The sequence below is a fragment of the Orcinus orca genome, chromosome 5 (assembly GCF_937001465.1).
Source record: "Orcinus orca chromosome 5, mOrcOrc1.1, whole genome shotgun sequence".
In the NCBI taxonomy this organism is placed as follows: Eukaryota; Metazoa; Chordata; class Mammalia; order Artiodactyla; family Delphinidae; genus Orcinus; species Orcinus orca.
The window spans coordinates 13,615,826-13,634,566 of NC_064563.1; the positions used below are offsets into that span (position 1 = coordinate 13,615,826).

General features: G+C 42.4%; 1 protein-coding gene across 1 annotated transcript in view; it reads left to right on the plus strand.

Moving 5' to 3' along the window:
- The window catches only part of COL6A6 (collagen type VI alpha 6 chain), a 110,380-nt gene that overhangs the window by 76,440 nt on the left and 15,199 nt on the right, over positions 1-18,741 (plus strand). The window contains exons 31-34 of the mRNA XM_004283433.4: positions 1,504-1,515; positions 5,009-5,502; positions 12,413-12,509; positions 15,253-15,924. Coding sequence (XP_004283481.4) covers positions 1,504-1,515; positions 5,009-5,502; positions 12,413-12,509; positions 15,253-15,924 — 1,275 coding nt within the window. The remainder of the gene's footprint in view (positions 1-1,503; positions 1,516-5,008; positions 5,503-12,412; positions 12,510-15,252; positions 15,925-18,741) is intronic.

Genomic DNA, 18,741 nt, shown 5'->3' on the forward strand with positions numbered 1-18,741 from the left:
TTTTCTAAAATGAAAGTGTATTTGAAGGGAGAAGATAGACAAATTAGAGCCCATTTCTGTAGAGAGCATCAGTCTCAAAGACACAGACTTTTCAAAGCTTTGAATGCAGTGCTGATCTTAACTCTACATTTTTGTAGCAGAACGGAGCCATCCGTATGTGGGAATCAAAATCTATGCACTGGGTCATGAAGACTGGTTGCTCTGGGGCTGGATTAGCAGAGTGGGCTTCGGACATGGGAGCAGTGTGAACTATGATGACTCAAGGATAAATCCAAGTATGATGAAGCTTGATCTTTTAAAATTTGAGGTGTTCAATACAAAATCATAAATCCAAAAGTAAGTACAAAACTACTTCAAAAGTGTCCTTTAGGACAAGAAAGGAAATCACAACCACTGACTTCTATTAAAAAATCACATGATCATGTGAACACGTGGCTAAGGCCCTTCTCAAGGCCTTGCAAGGGGCCCCGTGGGTGAGAGGTCGAGAGCAGTGCTGTCCAGAACTCTCTGCAATGATGGAAGTATCCACTGCACTATTAAATATGTAGCCACTAGCCACATGGGACTTTGAGCCTTGATAGATGGTTAGTATAACTGAGAAGCTGAATTTATTTCTTTTTTTTTAATTTTTTTTTTTTTTGGATGCATCGTGTCTTAGTTGCAGGATGCAGGATCTCTTGTTGCTGTGCACGGGCTTCTCTCTAGTTGTAGCTCACAGGCTCCAGAGCATGTGGGCTCTGTAGTTGCAGCACGCAGGCTCTCTAGTTGTGGCTCACAGGCTCAGTAGTTGCGGTGCGCAAGCTTAGTTGCCCCGCAGCATGTGGGAGCTTAGTTCCCCAAACAGTGATCGAACTGGCGTCCCCTGCATTGCAGGACAGATTCTTAACCACTGGACCACCAGGGAAGTCCCTCATTTAATTTTAATTGATTCAAATGTAAATAGTCACATGAGGCTAGTGGCTTTCATATTGGACAGTACGGTCCTAAAGTTTAAGCTTCATTTACTTATGACTAAATCCATCTCTGATGTTTATATATATATATATATGTGTGTGTGTGTGTGTGTGTGTGTGTACACACACACATTACATATATGTACACATATATGTATACATATATGTAATTGATAGCTATAGATATCTACATGGGGAAAATCTAGAGTAAAGAGTGGTTAGGACCTTTTAACTTTCCAAATTCAGTGCACCTCTCTGCAACACAATGTTCCCTCCTAGGCAGAAATCCTTTCCCTCTGACAGCTGGCTATACGCCGCTGATTTATGGCCCTCCTATTTCTCCCATCCCATTCCCTACGGAAGGACCTGTGCTTTTACCAACATGTTGGATCTGTCTGCATTTCTCCAAACCCTATTTGTTGCCTTGGTTTTTGAGTCATCTACAAAAAGCTCACAAGGCGGAACCTTGGCCGCCTTGATTTCTTACACAATACAGAACACTGTTACCCTACCAAATAATAACCCAACCTCCTTTGTTCTTCTTCCCCAGCTGGCAGACATGGTGAGTAATCTTTATTTATAGCATATTATAATCAAGCTCCAAAATGTGGTACATCTGGAAAGATGAGTTAGAACAATGTGTTGCCTGCCAAATGATAAAAATTGTATCTGGACTACTTTGCTGCCTCATACTGGTAGCACATCTCTGCCTCCAATAAATCACTTGAGTTTAAGCTGAGTCTCATAGCTCTTTGCCAACGAAGTGGTTTGATTTTTTTAATTATTTATATTTTAATGACTAACATTGCCATTTACCTTACCAAGAGATTTTTTTGTAATTTCAAAAACATTTCTCCCTCCCTCCATTTTCTCTCTCCATTTGTTATCCTATCTCTGTAGTCTTGTGGTTAGGGATTAAGATGCAAAGGGCAGAAGTGTGTGGAACAAAGGTAGGGATGATCAGATAGCAAATAAGCTGCATGTGCAGCTCAGATAGTGCTAAAATCTGTGGAGCACTTGGCTGATGTTAATTACCAAGTTGGCTTAGTATCTTTCTGGGCCATCTTTCAGGAATATTACAAAAGCTTATTACATGATGTTTCTGTATAAACCCATCATCACCCTCTTATACTTTTATACCTTTTGTATAAATCCATCGATCCATGCCTTCTGATTGCTTGTTCACTCATTCAGCAAATGTGTTTTGGAAGCCTGTTATGTTCCAGTCTCTGTCCCAGACACTGGGGACAGAGGGATGAATAAGATGGACATAATTCCTGTCTTCAGAAGCTTCCATCTTAATGGAGGGATCCAGGTAGTAAGTAAACAAAGGAAAGAATTACAGAATATTTTAGTTGCTGTGAAAGAGATAAATAATGGGAGGTCCTGTCACAAAATGACACTAGGGGAGGGGAGAAATGCCTTTGAATGGAGGGCTCCTCTTTGAGACAATGACATTGAAGTTTGGATGAAGAATAAAAAGAAGCCAGCTTTGCAAGATCCAGGCAGGGAATCCTGCGAGCGCAAAGGCCATGATACAAAACAGACCCAGGTGTTTTCTAGCTGCTGACGGAAGCCCAGCGTGACTGAGACGTGGTGAGGAGGGGTCATGGCATGTGCAAAAATGGAGAAGGAAGTGGGACCAGATTGCACTGAGTTTTGTAGGTTATAATCAGGAGGCCAGATTTTATTCAGATTGGAATGGAAGGGTATTAAAGAGCTTATTAAAAGTATTGAAGGTATAAACGTGAACTGATGAACAATTTTTTAAAGCTTATTTGGGCCATTGTGGGAGAGTGGATTGTAGGGGAGGAGAAGCATAAAAGCCAGAGGGCTAGTGTTGGGGGGAGGGGGCCACGTGGAGCTATTCCAGGCAAATATGGCGGTGGCCTGGATGGGCCGCCACTGCTGGGTGGTAGTCACGTGGCGGGTGTTGTGTTTGCCTTCCTCAGTACTCATTGTCACCTGCTCCGGTCAGTAAGTTGGGTCTCCATGTGGGGGTCTACGTCTGAGGGGGGCCTCCTCGGTGCCTCCACAGTCCAGCCCAGCCTTCCTCAAGATCCTCGGGGTCCTGGCAACAAGCTGAGTTAGCCCGTAGGTGTTTTTTTCCTGAAAACTTGATAACAGCCAGTGTTTATATGTTTTTTTCCCTTTACCTCTAAATTACAGCTGAAGCTGCATTGTTGTTATCACTGCTGTTGTTCCCATATGAAATAGCAGCCCAGACAAAGAGCTAGCAGACCACTGTCATGTTTGGTCATAATTTTACCCATTTTTTCTTGTAAAATTGACGTGACCTTGATTTTTTTAATATCTGCTCAGCCCACTAAATTAGACTCAGAGGCTAACAAATCCTGTCCTGTCTCCACTGAGATACACAGTTTGATTGGGTTTGAACATTTATTCTTACTAGTCCTTTTGCTTGTGAAGGTCACAGAGTCTAGGACCAGAGGAGATGATATTCTAGCACTAAGGTGATGAAGCCCAGCTGAGAGGGGGACCCCTCCTGGGCCAGCCTGGCCAACCTAGCCAGTCCCGGTGGGTCTGAGTCCTGAGCTCGCCTGGAAAGAGCTGAGTTGCTGGCCTCTGAATGAGAGGAGACAGCCCCCTCCAAGGGGAGCACATCAGCCAGATTTCCTCTTACCAGCATGTATCTCAACACCAGGCATCTCACCTATCCAGAAAGTTCTGTTTTTCCTGTACCTGTTGCAAAGAACTGTCCTTTGTTTGGTTCTTTTTCACTCAACATTTATGAGATCCCAGCTTTATGGCAGGGACTAAGAATCTGGCATTCAAGAGAGAGATCATCCCTGTCTCCACACTTCATAAAGTAGTGGGAGAGGCAAACATTAATCAGATAATTAGACATATATAAATCTCCGACTGTGATAAGTGCAGGATACTGGGATTAGAATGAGTGAATTGGGATCAATGAATAAATCTTAACACTTACATTCGTGTTTAACCATCCTAATTCAGAGTTTCTCTAAGTAATAAGGCATATTTATTGGTTAAACTTGCATTTCCAACTGTTAAATAAAAATTTATCAGTTGAGGTTTTCCTCATTCTTTTAAGTAATATAGCTGTTCTTTTTCACAATGAGTAAGTCTGTAATAATAACAGTAATGGTGAACATTAGTTGAGCACCTGCTGTGTACCAGGCACTGTGGTCCTAAGTGCTTTCTTTACCTGTGTTGATTCACTTAATCCCCAGCACAGGCCTAGGCAGTGGGTGCGGTTAGGACTGTCATTTTACAGATGAGCAAACTGAGGCACAGAGAGGGTAAATCCCAATCTGTCTGAAATTATCAACAGAGCTTTCACATCCATCCCTTTTTAACCCCTGTTAAATTTCCTTATTAAGTAAAGAATGTATGTTTTAGTTTGTTTAACAAAGTTTCAGGAACAAACATGATACCATCGATCCAATCTCTGTAGGTAAAAGGGCATGTCCATGAGCTCTTTATTATTTAGGAGTTTTAGTAATGAACTTACAAATTTCATTAAAACTCAAATTGAATTATAGACTTTTCTTGTATTTTTAAAATTGAAGTAGAGTTGATTTACAATGTTGTGTTAGTTTCTGGTGTACAGCAGAAATTAACACACACACACCCACATACTCTTTTTCAGATTCTTTTCCATTATGGTTTATTACAGGATATTGAATATAGTTCCCTGTGCTATACAGTAGGACCTTGTTTATCTATTCTATATATAATATCATGTATCTGCTAATCCCAAACTCCTAATATATCTCCACCCCTATCCCCTTTGGTAACCGTAAGTTTGTTTTCTATGTCTGAGTCTGTTTCTGTTTCATAAATGAGTTCATCTTTTGCTTTATTTAAAAGATCAAAGTCAGTTTTTAGAATACCATTTTAATTATTAAAGATTTAAGTGTTTGTTTTACTATTTAAGTTATTTATATTTAATGATTGTGTTTCCATATTTTAATATTTAACATCTAAATTACTTCGCCTTCTATGTGCATATCTTTTTTTCATTTTTAAGCAAGTGTTCTTGTGGTAAGGCACATGTTCTGGCCTTTTAGGAGCCCCGCGGTGCCCTGTGCATCCCACGGAGCTGGTGTTCGCGCTGGACCAGTCCCGGGGCGTCACGGAGCCAGAGTTCGCACGGATGAAGGAGATGATGACCTCCCTGTTGGGCGGTCTCCGGGTCCGGGAGAACCGCTGCCCTGCGGGCGCGCGCGTGGCCGTGCTCACCTACGACTCCCACGCCAGGCTCCTCATCCGCTTCTCCGACGCCTACAGGAAGGACAGACTCCTCAGAGAGATCGAGGCCCTTCCTTACGAGCAGTCCACGTCCAGCAGGGACATTGGCAAGGCCATGAGGTTTGTCTCCAGGAATGTCTTCAAGCGGATGCTCCCAGGGGCTCACACCAGAAGAATCGCCACGTTCTTCAGTGGCGGCCCATCTGCGGATGCCCAGACCATCACGACGGCCGGCCTGGAGTTCAGCGCCCTGGACATCATCCCGGTGGTGATCGCCTTCGGCCAGGTGCCCGCCATCGAGCGCTCCCTTGTGGTAAGAAGGGCAAGCTGCCTCATAACTCTTCTCTCTCTTTTTTGCCTGTATTCAGGGGTATTTACAAGAAAGCATGGAGCTGTACTAAGTGTTTATTACTATGTACCAGGAACATGCCAAGCCCTTGATGGGCATCATCCTGTTTAGTTCCCACAAGCAGTGTGTATGAGATGGGAATCATTGTTATTCCCGTTGTACGGGTAAGAACACTGAGTCTGGAGGGGTGGACCCTATGCCCAGGTTCACACAGCTGACAAGTGGCAATGTCAGGGCTTGAATCCAGGCCTCTATTCTAGTGCTTCTCCAAGGGACTCTCTGAGTTGGCTCCGGATCTAAAGATACTAAATCTGGGTAGCCAGTAAATATTCGTGGATGTCACTGATGTGGTCATGGAATGGAAACAAAAGGACTGATTTTATAACTTCACCAATCATGTAAATATCCATACTTTATAAAGGAAAAGCCATTCCAGTTATAGCTTCTTAGGTTGAAGATTAAAATCTTACTGTGGGGACATCCTGGGTGGCACAGTGGTTAAGAATCCAACTGCCAACACAGGCGACATGGGTTTGAGCCCTGCTCCCGGAAGATCCCACATGCCACGGAGCAACTAAGCACGTGTGCCACAACTACTGAAGTCTGCGCTCTAGAGCCCGTGCTCCACAACAAAGACAAGCCACAGCAACGAGAAGCCCATGCACCGCAGCAAAGAGTAGCCCCTGCTCGCTGCAACTAGAGAAAGACCACACACAGCAACAAACACCCAACGCAACCAATAATTAATTAATTAATTAAAAACAAAATCCTACTGTGTAGCATTTCTAAATAAACCACCTAGGATCACGGCGACCTTTAAAACACTCTATCAATAGAGCCTCAGTGGCAGGGGTTCCTTACAAAACACCTGCTGGACCTGGCAGAGTGTCCTTCTCATAATCTGTGACCACTCAACATGCTGCTTTGTTCTCCATTCATGGGGAAGCCATGAGGAGAGACCCCATGCATCTGCAAAGGGTATTGGAAAATGCAACCTGAACCAGAAGGACAAGCGTTCAAAAATTAATTCATGTAGAGAAAGGAAAGTGAGAAGTGACCGAGTCACTGCCTTCAGGTGTGTGCAGGATTTTTACTGGAGAAAACTAGCCAGCCAACTCCAAGTTAGCAAAATCTCTTATTAGAGAAACTGAGAATCATAGCAGTGGAAACTCCAGTTTAGATTTGAGTAAGAGCTTTCTGAAGGCAAGATTGACTTAACGTTGCCATGGGCCAGATGGCTAAATGTAGGTGGTCAAGACACCACCTTTCTCTGAAGGCCTTTTGTAGGGGCGGTCACTCACCTGGCAAGGGTGACTTCTGTCTTTCCTGGAGAACTAGGATTAAGTGGCTTTTTTGAGACCCTCTCCAGCTCCCTAATTTTCTGTGAAAGTGCTAAACTAAGCAGACCAGAATTGAAATATAGTACTCCTCTGTAGAATGCAGAAAGTGGTGCTTGTTTCCTAGCATTGGTGTGAAGAAGAAATTATGTAACTCCATGCACCAGTGCCTAGGACATAGCAAACACTCAAGAATGGTAGCTCTTACTTTAATTATTATTGTTATCAGTTTCTTGATGGTGAACTAAAATCTGTTTAACTGTATTAAAGTCTGGGTTGTAAAGAAGCTGAAACTGCTATTAGCATCATTGAAACTAACTCAGAATTATGCAAATGAGCAGCCTGATCTATGAGGCTCAGAAAAGAAAATGCACATAAATTAGAAGACTGGGGCCCGCCTATGCTAATGAAGCTGCTTTGAGAGGCAGCGGCTCAAAGATTCTGTAAGTGGATTTGGTTACACACAGAGTCCTCCTAATTACCTCTGTTTATTGGGAACAACCATTGTTCTTTGGCTTTATTTAGTCACAAAATAGGAGACAGCTTAATATCCTGACACAAATGATTGATGGTACTTGCGATACAAATTTAAACAGATGCAATTCCACCTACCCTCTCAAAGGTATGTGCGTAGCGTATAACTTTAGAAAATATATTTTGTAGAGTTTTTCTTTTAAACTTTGGAGTGTTAACAGTCCCACTTAGAGATTCTACCCACATCACCTAGAGACTCCTTGTTCCTTTCTTGAAGGAATTGATCTCAAAAGAGCACCAATGAAAGTTCAGATTCTTGACAATGACCCTCACAGATTGGAGCAGTATTGGCCCCAATATCCCTTGGGTAGAAAAAGAGTTAGAGTTGCAGACAGAAGTCAGACTTGGTCCCAAGGTTCATTCATCCAACAGATGTTGAGTGAGCAGCTCATATATACCAGGTGCCATCCTAGGCTCTGAGGACACAAGAGTAAGTAGAAAACCAAAAGACCTCACTTATTAGAGGATGGAGCTATTCAGGGTTGTCTAGAAGGGCTCAAAACAAATTGATGAGAACCCAATACCTGACATTGCAGAAGAGAGATGATGTTACTACTTCTCCATTTCCCTTCTGTTTCTTTCTTCTATCCATCTCTTCGCTTGCTCTTAAACTGTCATTTATTAGTACTTTAAGAACAGAGCTCAAAGTTTTAATGACACAATAAATTTTTATTTGGAGGCCATATCACAAAACCCCTTGTTCGTTTCATAACCATTGTGACTTTTCTATATCTTGATTCATCTGAGAGTTCAGTAGAATCCAACTGAAATTTGGAACCTGTGTAGACACATGTGGCAGGTCTCAAGAAGCAGCTGCTCTGAAAACATGGGCTCATTTCCCTATGTTTCTGAGCAAACGTGTTGTGTGATCACCATCTTGGAAATTTTTCATGATGGTCTGAAGCCAAGTGATGAGCTGTTCATCCTTCTGGAATGGAAGACTATTTTTGATTGGAAAAAACTCAATCTCAGCTTTGTTTTGTCCGAGGGTTTTTCCTTTAAATTTGTTGGGCAATTACCTCTTAATTCTGGTGAAATTTTATTTGCTGCCCGTGAAGAATTCTAATGTGGGCTGGGTCTCCCTTTCTAATATATGTATAAGAAATGTGTCCTTTATAGCTAGCCTTATTTTTTTTTCCTTTACTCTGCTGTTTAGCTTTGCAGGTGAGAGAAACATTAGGTGTAATAGTTGACATTACAGATTATTCTAGTGATGAAACAGAGCTGAAATTGGGGGGAGAGAGGGTTAATGGGAAACTTTAGCACTCTGAGCACCCTGCCCTTTTATTTTTATATGGATTTCCTTTGTTAATAGAGAATTGTCTAAAGAATGTTAATGGTGTCTTTTTCGAATGCACCAATTCATGGAGCCCCATGATGTTGAGAAAGCAAAGAGCAGGGTATCATCCAGAATGATGTACTGAAGGCTCATTTTGCCCATCTGTGGATCATCCAAGCTGGTGCATCTTTGAATCCACAGGAAAGTGAGCAATAAGAAAAGTGACCCATAGGACCCTTTTATTTTAAATCCCCAACTCACATTCATCTTGGGGAATTTTTCTGTGATATGCTAATTACAGTTGCTCCAATGACGTGTGGTAGGATGAGTGATCTCTAAGACCACATCTACCGAACTTTATTGATTAGGAAATTACTTGGGGGAAGGGGAGTGGAGAGCACAGACCCCCTGAGGTCTCTCCCAGTAAAAAAAAAAAAAAAAAAAAGACGCACTAGAAACAATGAGTGGAAAGTATGGCTTTAGTTTGACACCAACATGTTGATACATGGTTAAATGTGAAGCCTAAGTTATCAACTAGTGCCACTGCCAGAAGGATGGAAGTTGCCACATGGTAGACACACAGAACACAAGCTAGTGAACAAAGGGCAGCAATCTCTGGGTGACATGGTGAGAACACTGTTCCAAATCAAGTTAGAACCCCCTGATACAAAACTATAGTCAAAGTAGCTCAGGCAGAGGGTGGAAGGTAGGTCTTATGTGGGGAGAGCAAAGTTTTTGTTTTGTTTTGTTTTGTTTTTTAATACACCTTTATTGGAGTATAATTGCTTCACAGTACTCTGTTAGTTTCTGTTTACAACAAAGTGAATCAGCTATATGTGTGCATATATCCCCATATCTCCTCCCTCTTGCGTCTCCCTCCCACCCTCCCTTTCCCACCCCTCTAGGTCATCGCAAAGCATGGAGCTGATCTCCCCGTGCTATGTTGCTGCTTCCCACTATCTATCTATTTTACATTTGGTAGTGTATATATGTCGATGCTACTCTCACTTCACCCAAGCTTCCCCTTCCAACCCTTGTGTCCTCACGTCCATTCTCTACATCTGTGCCTTTATTCCTGCCCTGCCACTCGGTTCATTAGTACCATTTTTTTTTGATTCCATATATATGTGTTAGCATACGGTATTTGTTTTTCTCTTTCTGACTTACTTCACTCTGTATGGCAGACTCTAGATCCATCCACCTCACTACAAATAACTCAATTTCATTTCTTTTTATGGCTGAGTAATATTCCATTGTATATATGTGCCACATCTTCTTTATCCATTCATCTGTCGATGGACACTTAGGTTGTTTCCATGTCCTAGCTATTGTAAATAGAGCTGCAATGAACATTGTGGTACATGACTCTTTTTGAATTATGGTTTTCTCAGGGTATATGCCCAGTAGTGGGATTGCGGGGTCATATGGTAGTTCTATTTTTAGTTTTTTAAGGAACCTCCATACTGTTCTCCATAGTGGCTGTATCAATTTACCTTCCCACCAACAGTGCAGAAGGCAAAGTTTAAACTAGAGGCATCTGTATCCCTCACCACTCTGGGCTAACTTTCCTCATCTATGAAATGGTGGGATTGGCTTCTAAAATTTCTTCTAGCTCAAGCCTTCTGTGACTTTTTTATCCCAGACCCTGATAGTTGGCAATAAGAAATTACTTTGCCCCTATCAGATGGACTGATCCATGCTCTCTGGATTTGGTTTCCTGGTCCCTCATCACAGTCCAGATGAAGCAATGGCATGATTCACTGGAAATATTGCCCAGACACCTATTAAAAGCCGTTAATAATTCAGGCTAATTGTGTCTTCTGGTGGACAAGAATCAAGAGTCAAGACTGTGTTTACAGGTCCCCATTCACAAAATGTCCCCATTTATGTCCCCACCACCTGTCCCTTTTCTGCCACCTGACTATCACAGGGTCTTTTCTTTTTTTAATTAATTTTTATTGGAGTATCGTTGCTTTACAATGTTGTTAGTTTCAGGTATACAGCAAAGTGAATCAGTTATACATATACATATATCCATTCTTTTTTAGATTCTTTTCCCATATAGGTCATTACAGAGTATTGAGTAGAGTTCCCTGTGCTATACAGTAGGTTCTTATTAGTTATCTATTTTATATACAGTGATGTGTATATGTACATCCCAATCTCCCAGTTTATCCCTCCTACCCCTTGGTAATTATGTTTGTTTTCCACATCTGTAACTCTACTTCTGTTTTGTAAATAAGTTCATTTGTACCATTTTTTAAAACTTGCTTATATGTGGAATTTCATCACAGGGTATTTTCTTTTTCTCTCTTCTCTTAAACCACACGATGCTCACTCTCACTCTGTTTCTTCCCTCTCAGTCTTTGTCAGACACCATACCTTCCTTTCTCTATGCATTTGTGCCTAGAAATTTAGCTAAAAGCTTCAGTTACCGCTTATTCCCTCCGAGCCTCCCCCTCTCACCCAGATGGCTTAGGAAGGCAAACACAGTGGTCTCCCAGGGAGGAATTCAGGGGAGTGCTGATTTCTCCATCTCTTATACACGGGAGAATAAAAGATGGGAAGAAACAGAGATAACTCTCAGGAAAGCCCCCACCCCCCTTCCCATGTCCCTTGCTCCTCAGTGAACAACATAGAAGATGACCAGCCTGCAGCCCTGTCCGTGCTCAGCACTAAGACGGGGAGACGCACTGCCCTCAGGACCCCAGTTCTGTGTTTCTGATCGGCTCAGGTGTCCATCCCTGATGCAATCCGCTCTGCTGAGAGATGGGGTCACCCCACACCAACACAGCTGCCTGAGTCGCACCTCTGTGGATCAAGTATGGGAAGGAAGCTTCCCTGAGAAGGAGGGGAGGGGGTTAGCCAGATGGGTTCACAGGAGAGACTAAATGTTGTGTGACACATCTCTGAGGCATTGGGTAGGATCACACCCACAATACGTTTTCGACTGTCAGTGATCTCTGAGTCAATTAACTGACAAGCTAATTATTCTTCATTATTAGGAGCCTCCATATTGTCTGCCTCTCTCCAGCCTCAAATTCCTCGGGGAGATTACTAATAATAGGGCCAAATTGGAAAGGGTGGGAAGTTGTTCAGAGGAGAGCTGCCTGGACGTGAATCTGGGTCTGCACTTCAAAGCCAGGGTCAATGCCTTGTTCGTGGTGGGAACTCAAAGCCAGTTCTAAAGCACATCTGTGATTTCACACACTTGTCTGGACTTGGGAAGAGGGGTGTCTCTGGTCCTTTTCCTTAAATGGTTTCCATGGCCAGTGTCTTTTGATCAGTCCTTTAACCTTTCTCTGAGCTTCAGTTTCCTCGTCTGTAAAATGGGAATGATGAACTTAAGAACGAACTCACTGGGCTGTGAGTGGAAGTGCTTTGCTGTCTCTGATGACCCACGTGGCACCTACCTGGTGCCAGTAAGTGCTTTTCAATTATGAATTCATTTAGTGCCCACGGTAGCCCTCTTAGGGAGTAGTATGACTATTCTGTTCACAGATGTGGAAACAGAGGCAAAGCCACTTGTCATCCAGCTAAAGAGAAAGTCGTGGGTTAAACCCAGACAGTACTCTTGCCCCTCTGCCCTTCAGCCTCCCTGGGACCCTTTTAGAGGGAGGGCCCCCCACTTCCCTCTGCAGATCTCAGCTCTCTGGACCATCCTGGGAGGTTCCTGTAGCCCCACCCATGAAGCTATTCTTCCTCTTGCTTCTGCTTCTTGCAGATTGACGACACTGGCAGATTCCAAGTCACCATGGTTCCACACAGGATTGACTCTTCACCAGCACTAGAGGGACTCCAGCGGTGCACTTTCTGCTACGGTGAGACCCACAGGGAGAACATAACTTGATCAGGCCTGTTAAGCAGTGCAGTGAGTCACCATTGGCAGGAGCGGCTGGAACTTGGCAGCAGAGATGCTAGTGGCCTTGAGAGGATCTCTCTGGGGCTCCGGCCTCATCTCGCCACACAGCCTCATCCACAGATGGAGCCTCTCAGCTCATGCAGCTTCTAGGAAACAGGAATCATTTTTAGAAAAACTTAGCCTGTCCCATTGCCAACTTTTTCATGCTGTATATTTATGAGTTTTCTAAATCTCAAATGTTCACAACCCCAAAGAAATGCTTTACAGTGGGAGTGGAAATTAGCAGAAATTCATGCATTTCTCATTGGAAAGAGGTTTTCTCAGACTCCCAAATGTTAAGCATCAGAAAGATGTGCAATGCTGGTTTGTCTGTGGTTGTGTTTTATACACAATCTATAGGTCTAGCTGGAGAACCGGACAGACCTGTATTTGAGTATTCTAATAATTTGGATGTTCTAATAATTACAAAGAGAGTGGGACCCACTGAGGTTACTGGTGGGTGTGATAACTTCCAGTTATCAGACATTCATTATTAGACACACACTGTTCTAATTGCTTTATATAACACTGATGGTGATGATGATGATACTTAATGCTTAGGCTATTGGGTTTATTGTGTTCTAAGCACTCTTCTCATTGTTTCATTTGATCCTTATAATCACCCTAAAATGTTTGAAAGGTTATTAGCTCCATTTTACAGATGAGATGAAATAGTTTGCTCACAGCCAGATCAAACCCGAGAAAGCTGGCGTTAAGACACCTGCAATTTATGAGAAACACAGATCTTATTATGCTGTTCCCTGAAACTCTGTATTTGGCCTTGAAGAAAATGCTTAATTCCTCTCCTTCTGCATGTGTGTCAATGAGATGCTCATTCTGGTCATGTGAGTGACTTCATAGGGAGGTGGCGACTCCAAGGGAGAAGTGGGATTTCTCCTAATAACCCTCACTTCCTTCTGTCTTCCCCTCTGCTGCCCTCTGATCATTTCCTCCCCCCGCCTCCCGAAGAACTCACCACACCATGGGCAAATACGTCCCCCTAGAGTTCTCAGCTGTGCGTAGACACATCAGTGATGCATTGTGCTGGTCTGATGCATGGTCAGAAGTTGCCAGTGTGTGTCTGGGGATATATTTTGGCTCCATTTCTTGGCTTAAATCCTTGTTTTGTCTCTGAGGCATATAATGGAAGGTATTTTGGCTGTTGTTTCCTGCAATTAAGAAACCCCACAAAATTGAATAAATGGGCAGGCTACTGTCCCTGATTTTAGAAACTGCCTTGCACACAAGTGACTGTGCTGTCATCTGCCTGTTAAACAGCGTCATCAAATTTTATTGAATTTTAAGAAGGGAATCATAACTTGTTCAGAGCTTATATCTCTATTGAGTCCATGAGTAAGTCTGAAGTTCTGAAGTCTGCTCCATCCCCTAAGGATCTGCACTCTGGTTATTAACCTTTCATCTGACAGCTTTTGTTCATGGCCAGGCCCATATCTAAGTACTGGCTGTCCACACGTGTGTTTTTCCATTTCTCTTTAGTTTTTAAAGAGAAAATTCTCTTTAATTCTCATCCTTAACCATCAACTGTTATTGGAAATCTAGGATTGCAGAATATCAACCCTGAAAGGGCTCTCTGGGTGAATCTAATCCAAGCACCTAGTTGTGCAGAATTAAGGCCCAGTCTTAGCTTGGATGGGGGTGCACAGCATGTTTGTTACTGGGGACAGCTAGACCAGAACCCAGGCATCCTGGCTCTCAGGCCAAGAGGCCTCCCCTCTGCTGTGCTATGTGGCCTTGCCTCAAACAGTACCACACTGACTTCATACGCAGACCCTTCTAGAAATGCTGGTGTCTCCTCTGGCAAAATAACTCTATTCTCCCGCCCTCAGACTCTTCAGTAAAATTAGAGGATTAGGTGACCTCTAAGATCCTTTCATTTCCAAGTTAATTTTATTTCTCTGAATATTCATTGTGGTCAGGTTCAATAAATTAATGCACTGTTTTTATTACTATACCTTTTTTAAATGAGATATGCATAATTATTAAAATGACCTCATATTTTATGAAAGTCCGTTAACATGTAGTATTTATATTCGTTTATTTAACAAACACATACTGAGCTTTCAACTAATAGGTACTTTGAACATAAGACATGAGCGGTAGTTTTGTCCTTAATGTCTCTACATGGATAGAGTTATAAACCTTTATTTAAATTGAAATAAAAGATGCATTGCTTTTTTCACTCTTACTTTTTAAGCAGATTACTTTTCATAGTAAAGCAGTGTGCGTGGGATGATAGGGGCCATTGGTTTAACCTGTATATTGTCAGTTAGAGAGATCATTAGTTTCTATGTCATGATATAGTATATCATGTACAATCATGAGATGAATTGTCCACTTCAATCTTTATAAACTTAAAGCAGAGCCAAGATGAAACCTCTGTTGAAAGCAACCTAATTTTAAAAAGTCAGATAATATTAGTGAATGGAACTCAAGACACGGGCTGTGTATAAAAATCTGTATTTTGGGGATCAAAATGCAAACCACGTACTAGGAAATCTTCCTGTTGCTGACCTCAAAATCATTTAGTTACTACTTTAACATCAAAGATTATGCAGCTTCCAAATGTCGAAATGTTTGAGATGCTATCTCTTCCTTTTCTGTCCGTTTCTGTTTAGTAACCCTAAGTGACTTTTGGTCTGCAGATGTCTGCAAGCCGGATGCTTCTTGTGACAAAGCCAGACCACCAGCTGTGCAATCTTACATGGACGCTGCTTTCCTTCTGGATGGCTCCCGGCACGTGGGAAGTGCAGAATTTGAAGACATAAGAGGCTTCCTGGGAGCACTGTTAGATCACTTTGACATCACCCCAGAGCCTGAGACCTCCGTCACTGGAGACCGGGTGGCCCTATTAAGCCATGCTCCCCCCCACTTCCTACCCAACACTCAGAGGAGTCCCGTTAGAAGTGAATTCAACCTTACCACCTACAAGAGTAAACGCCTTATGAAGAGGCACGTGGAAGAATCAGTTCAGCAGCTCAATGGAGATGCTTTTATTGGTCATGCCTTACAGTGGACTCTGAACAATGTCTTCTTGAGTACACCCAATCTGAGAAGAAATAAAGTCATTTTTGTGATATCTGCTGGGGAAACCAGTCACTTGGATAGGGAAACCTTAAAGAAAGAATCCTTGAGAGCCAAGTGTCAAGGTTATGCCTTATTTGTGTTTTCCCTTGGCCCTTCTTGGAACGACCAGGAACTGGAAGATCTAGCCAGCTACCCGTTGGATCACCACTTGGTCCAGCTTGGCCGCATTCATAAGCCTGACCACAGATATGGTGTGAAGTTTGTGAAGGCCTTTATAAGCTCAGTCAGGCGTAAGTCATAAAATCTGTTCTTTCTTGCACATTAAGAGTATTCTTGGTACTCCCCAAAGAAGGGTTGATGAGTTGACATGGATTCTTGGAAACCTCTGTCTTCAAGGGCACTGCAGGCTTAGCAAGGAAAATATGTAATTATGGATGTGGAGGGAGGAAGCCTCTGATTTCTAAGCATTGAATTTTCTGGCTAATCTTTTTTATGCTTCTGGTTCCTATGGAGAAACAATCATAACAAGCAGTTGCTCGCAGTCTATATGGAGCAGCACAGTCTGGGGGTGTGAAGTCACAGCCTGGACTGTTAGCTACAAAGTAGAAACCCTTGGCATGTAACATTATCACGCTGCCCTTCGATGGAAAGTTTGACTGGTTAACACCCCAAAAGAGAGAGCCAGAGAAAAATTCAACAATCCTTGGCTTTGCTTTTACAAGTTCCAAAGGCAGAGTTTGAAGTATTAGGAGATACCATTTTACCTGTCAGAATAAAAAATACAGCCCTGCAAAACTTTCTTAGCTTTGTTAATGAGTTTTTATGATGCCAGTATTAGTGTAACTGGTGCCCATGAAAAAGAAACGTGGGCTGTATTTCTTGGAGTGAGCTTGTCTTGAAAGTATGCAATTCATTTTGAATGCAACAGGATGGATTAAGAGTGATATGACTCTGGAGGTTGAAGAAAAGCACTGTCAGACTTCTGATCATTTTTGTGGTGAATTTACTTTTGGAGTACAGATAAAGGAAAGTGAACACACAGGCTAAAGGGCACCCAGTGTAGCTTAAGGAAAATTCTGACTGTGTCTCAAACTTGTCACTGACATTCATGGTGAGACCAGTGAAGGCTGCAAAGACACTGACTAGTCAGGGTCAGTGAGGTCTGAGGAGCCTTGGGAAATGGTCGGCAGGGCTAATGTCATGTCCTCTCGTCCTCTGCTACTCTAGGTGTGCGTCTAGGACCAACATCCCAGCATCACCTGGGAGCTTGTGAAAAATGCAGAATCACAGGCCCTGCCCCAGACATTTTGTTCCAGAATCTGCATTTTATCAAGATCCCCATGTGATTCATATGTACATTATAGTTTGAGAGACACTGGTATAGGAGCAGTTGCTCCCAGAATGAAATTTGTGTGGATGGGTTCTGGAATAGGATCCAGAAAGAGGAGCTGGAAAAAAATAAGGGAAAAAATAAATGAAGGCCAGGGGTCATTCTGAAAAAAGAAATCACAAGGCATTTGTAAGGGTGAAACAAAAGAACACCTTGAAAGACTCTCAGCAACTTGTGAAGAAACACTCCTTATGAGGCAGAAAGTTGAAAGGAAGTTAAGATGGAATTTCCTTCCCCAGCTCAGCAAAATTCTTAATGGTGTTTCATGGTAACTAGTCAAACTGTATGATTAGATAAATGACACCGACCCCCATCACCCAGGGAAGGGGAAGAGATGTTTTAAGAAGAATTACTTGGGGTTTAAAGTTTTCTAAAACTTTAAGTATCTAAAAATCTCCAATCTTTAAACGATAGCTGTGAAAGTACAAAAAGTTGAAAAGATTTTAACATAATCATATTCAATCCTACATGCTCCATTCAATAGCAGGCCCCCAGACCCACACTCACCCCTCAACATTAACATGTATGTATTAGGTACCTACTCTGAGCCACTCACTGTTGAGGTATGGGGTATCAAGGAGGGACCAAAACAGATGTGGTCCTCACCCTCCTAGGCATCCCAGTCCAGCTCCCTCTCTAAGTGACTCTTTTTTTTTTTTTTTTTGCAGTATGCGGGCCTCTCACTGTTGTGGCCTCTCCCTTTGTGGAGCACAGGCTCCTGACGCGCAGGTTCAGCGGCCATGGCTCACGGGCCCAGCCGCTCCGCGGCATGTGGGATCTACCCAGACTGGGGCACGAACCCGCGTCCCCTGCATCGGCAGGCGGACTCTCAACCACTGCGCCACCAGGGAAGCCCTCTAAGTGACTCTTTTTTATCACACTGCTGTGACAGAATTGGCTATCAGACACAGTTCACATCAGAATCGACAAATTTTCTATGCAAAACTACTGACTGACAACCTTAGAGTTAAGACAGATAATTAAAAATCAGATATACATAAAGGAAACATCACAGTCTTGGCCATTCAGTCTAGAAACACACAGCCCAGTCTACAATAGCAGCTCAGAAGGTAGTGCTGGATCACAGCCCAGGACCAACTTGCTACTTAGACGACCTGAGACCATCAGGAAGAGATTTAATTGTGTTTAACACACAATTAAATTAAGTGTTTCATGGAAATAATAATGCATTTTTTAAAGTTTCTCATCAAAAAATGTTTTTTTTAATGTTTAAATGGTGTGGGAAGAGGCATGCTTTCATATTATAAAAAATTAATATACTTCAGATGAAATGAATTATAATGAATTAAACCCAAGATGGCACTGTGGTTACTGTTGTTGTTATTGATATGGAGACCATAAAGGAAATATCCTTTTCCCTTTGCATTTTAATATTCCAAAGGGGCAAGTAAAAAATAACTATTCTGATTAGTTCATGTCAGAGACCAGACTGTTAGGATGGGCTTGTGATTTCTCCTCTAATGTTTGATGGACTTTAGCAGCTAAGGGCACCTTATTGAAAAGTAAGTTGACTTTTCCGCTTATAAATTTGACAGTCATGCATTTTCTAAACCCAATTTTAGAGACCACCCTGAGAAATCTGCTTTCATCTCATATGGCCACCTTAGTTGGTGTCTTCCTTTGATGGATGTTGAAAACAGTGAAGGGACACTTTGCATGCAGAGCAGATTGCTGTAATGTTAATTGCTGTGAATAA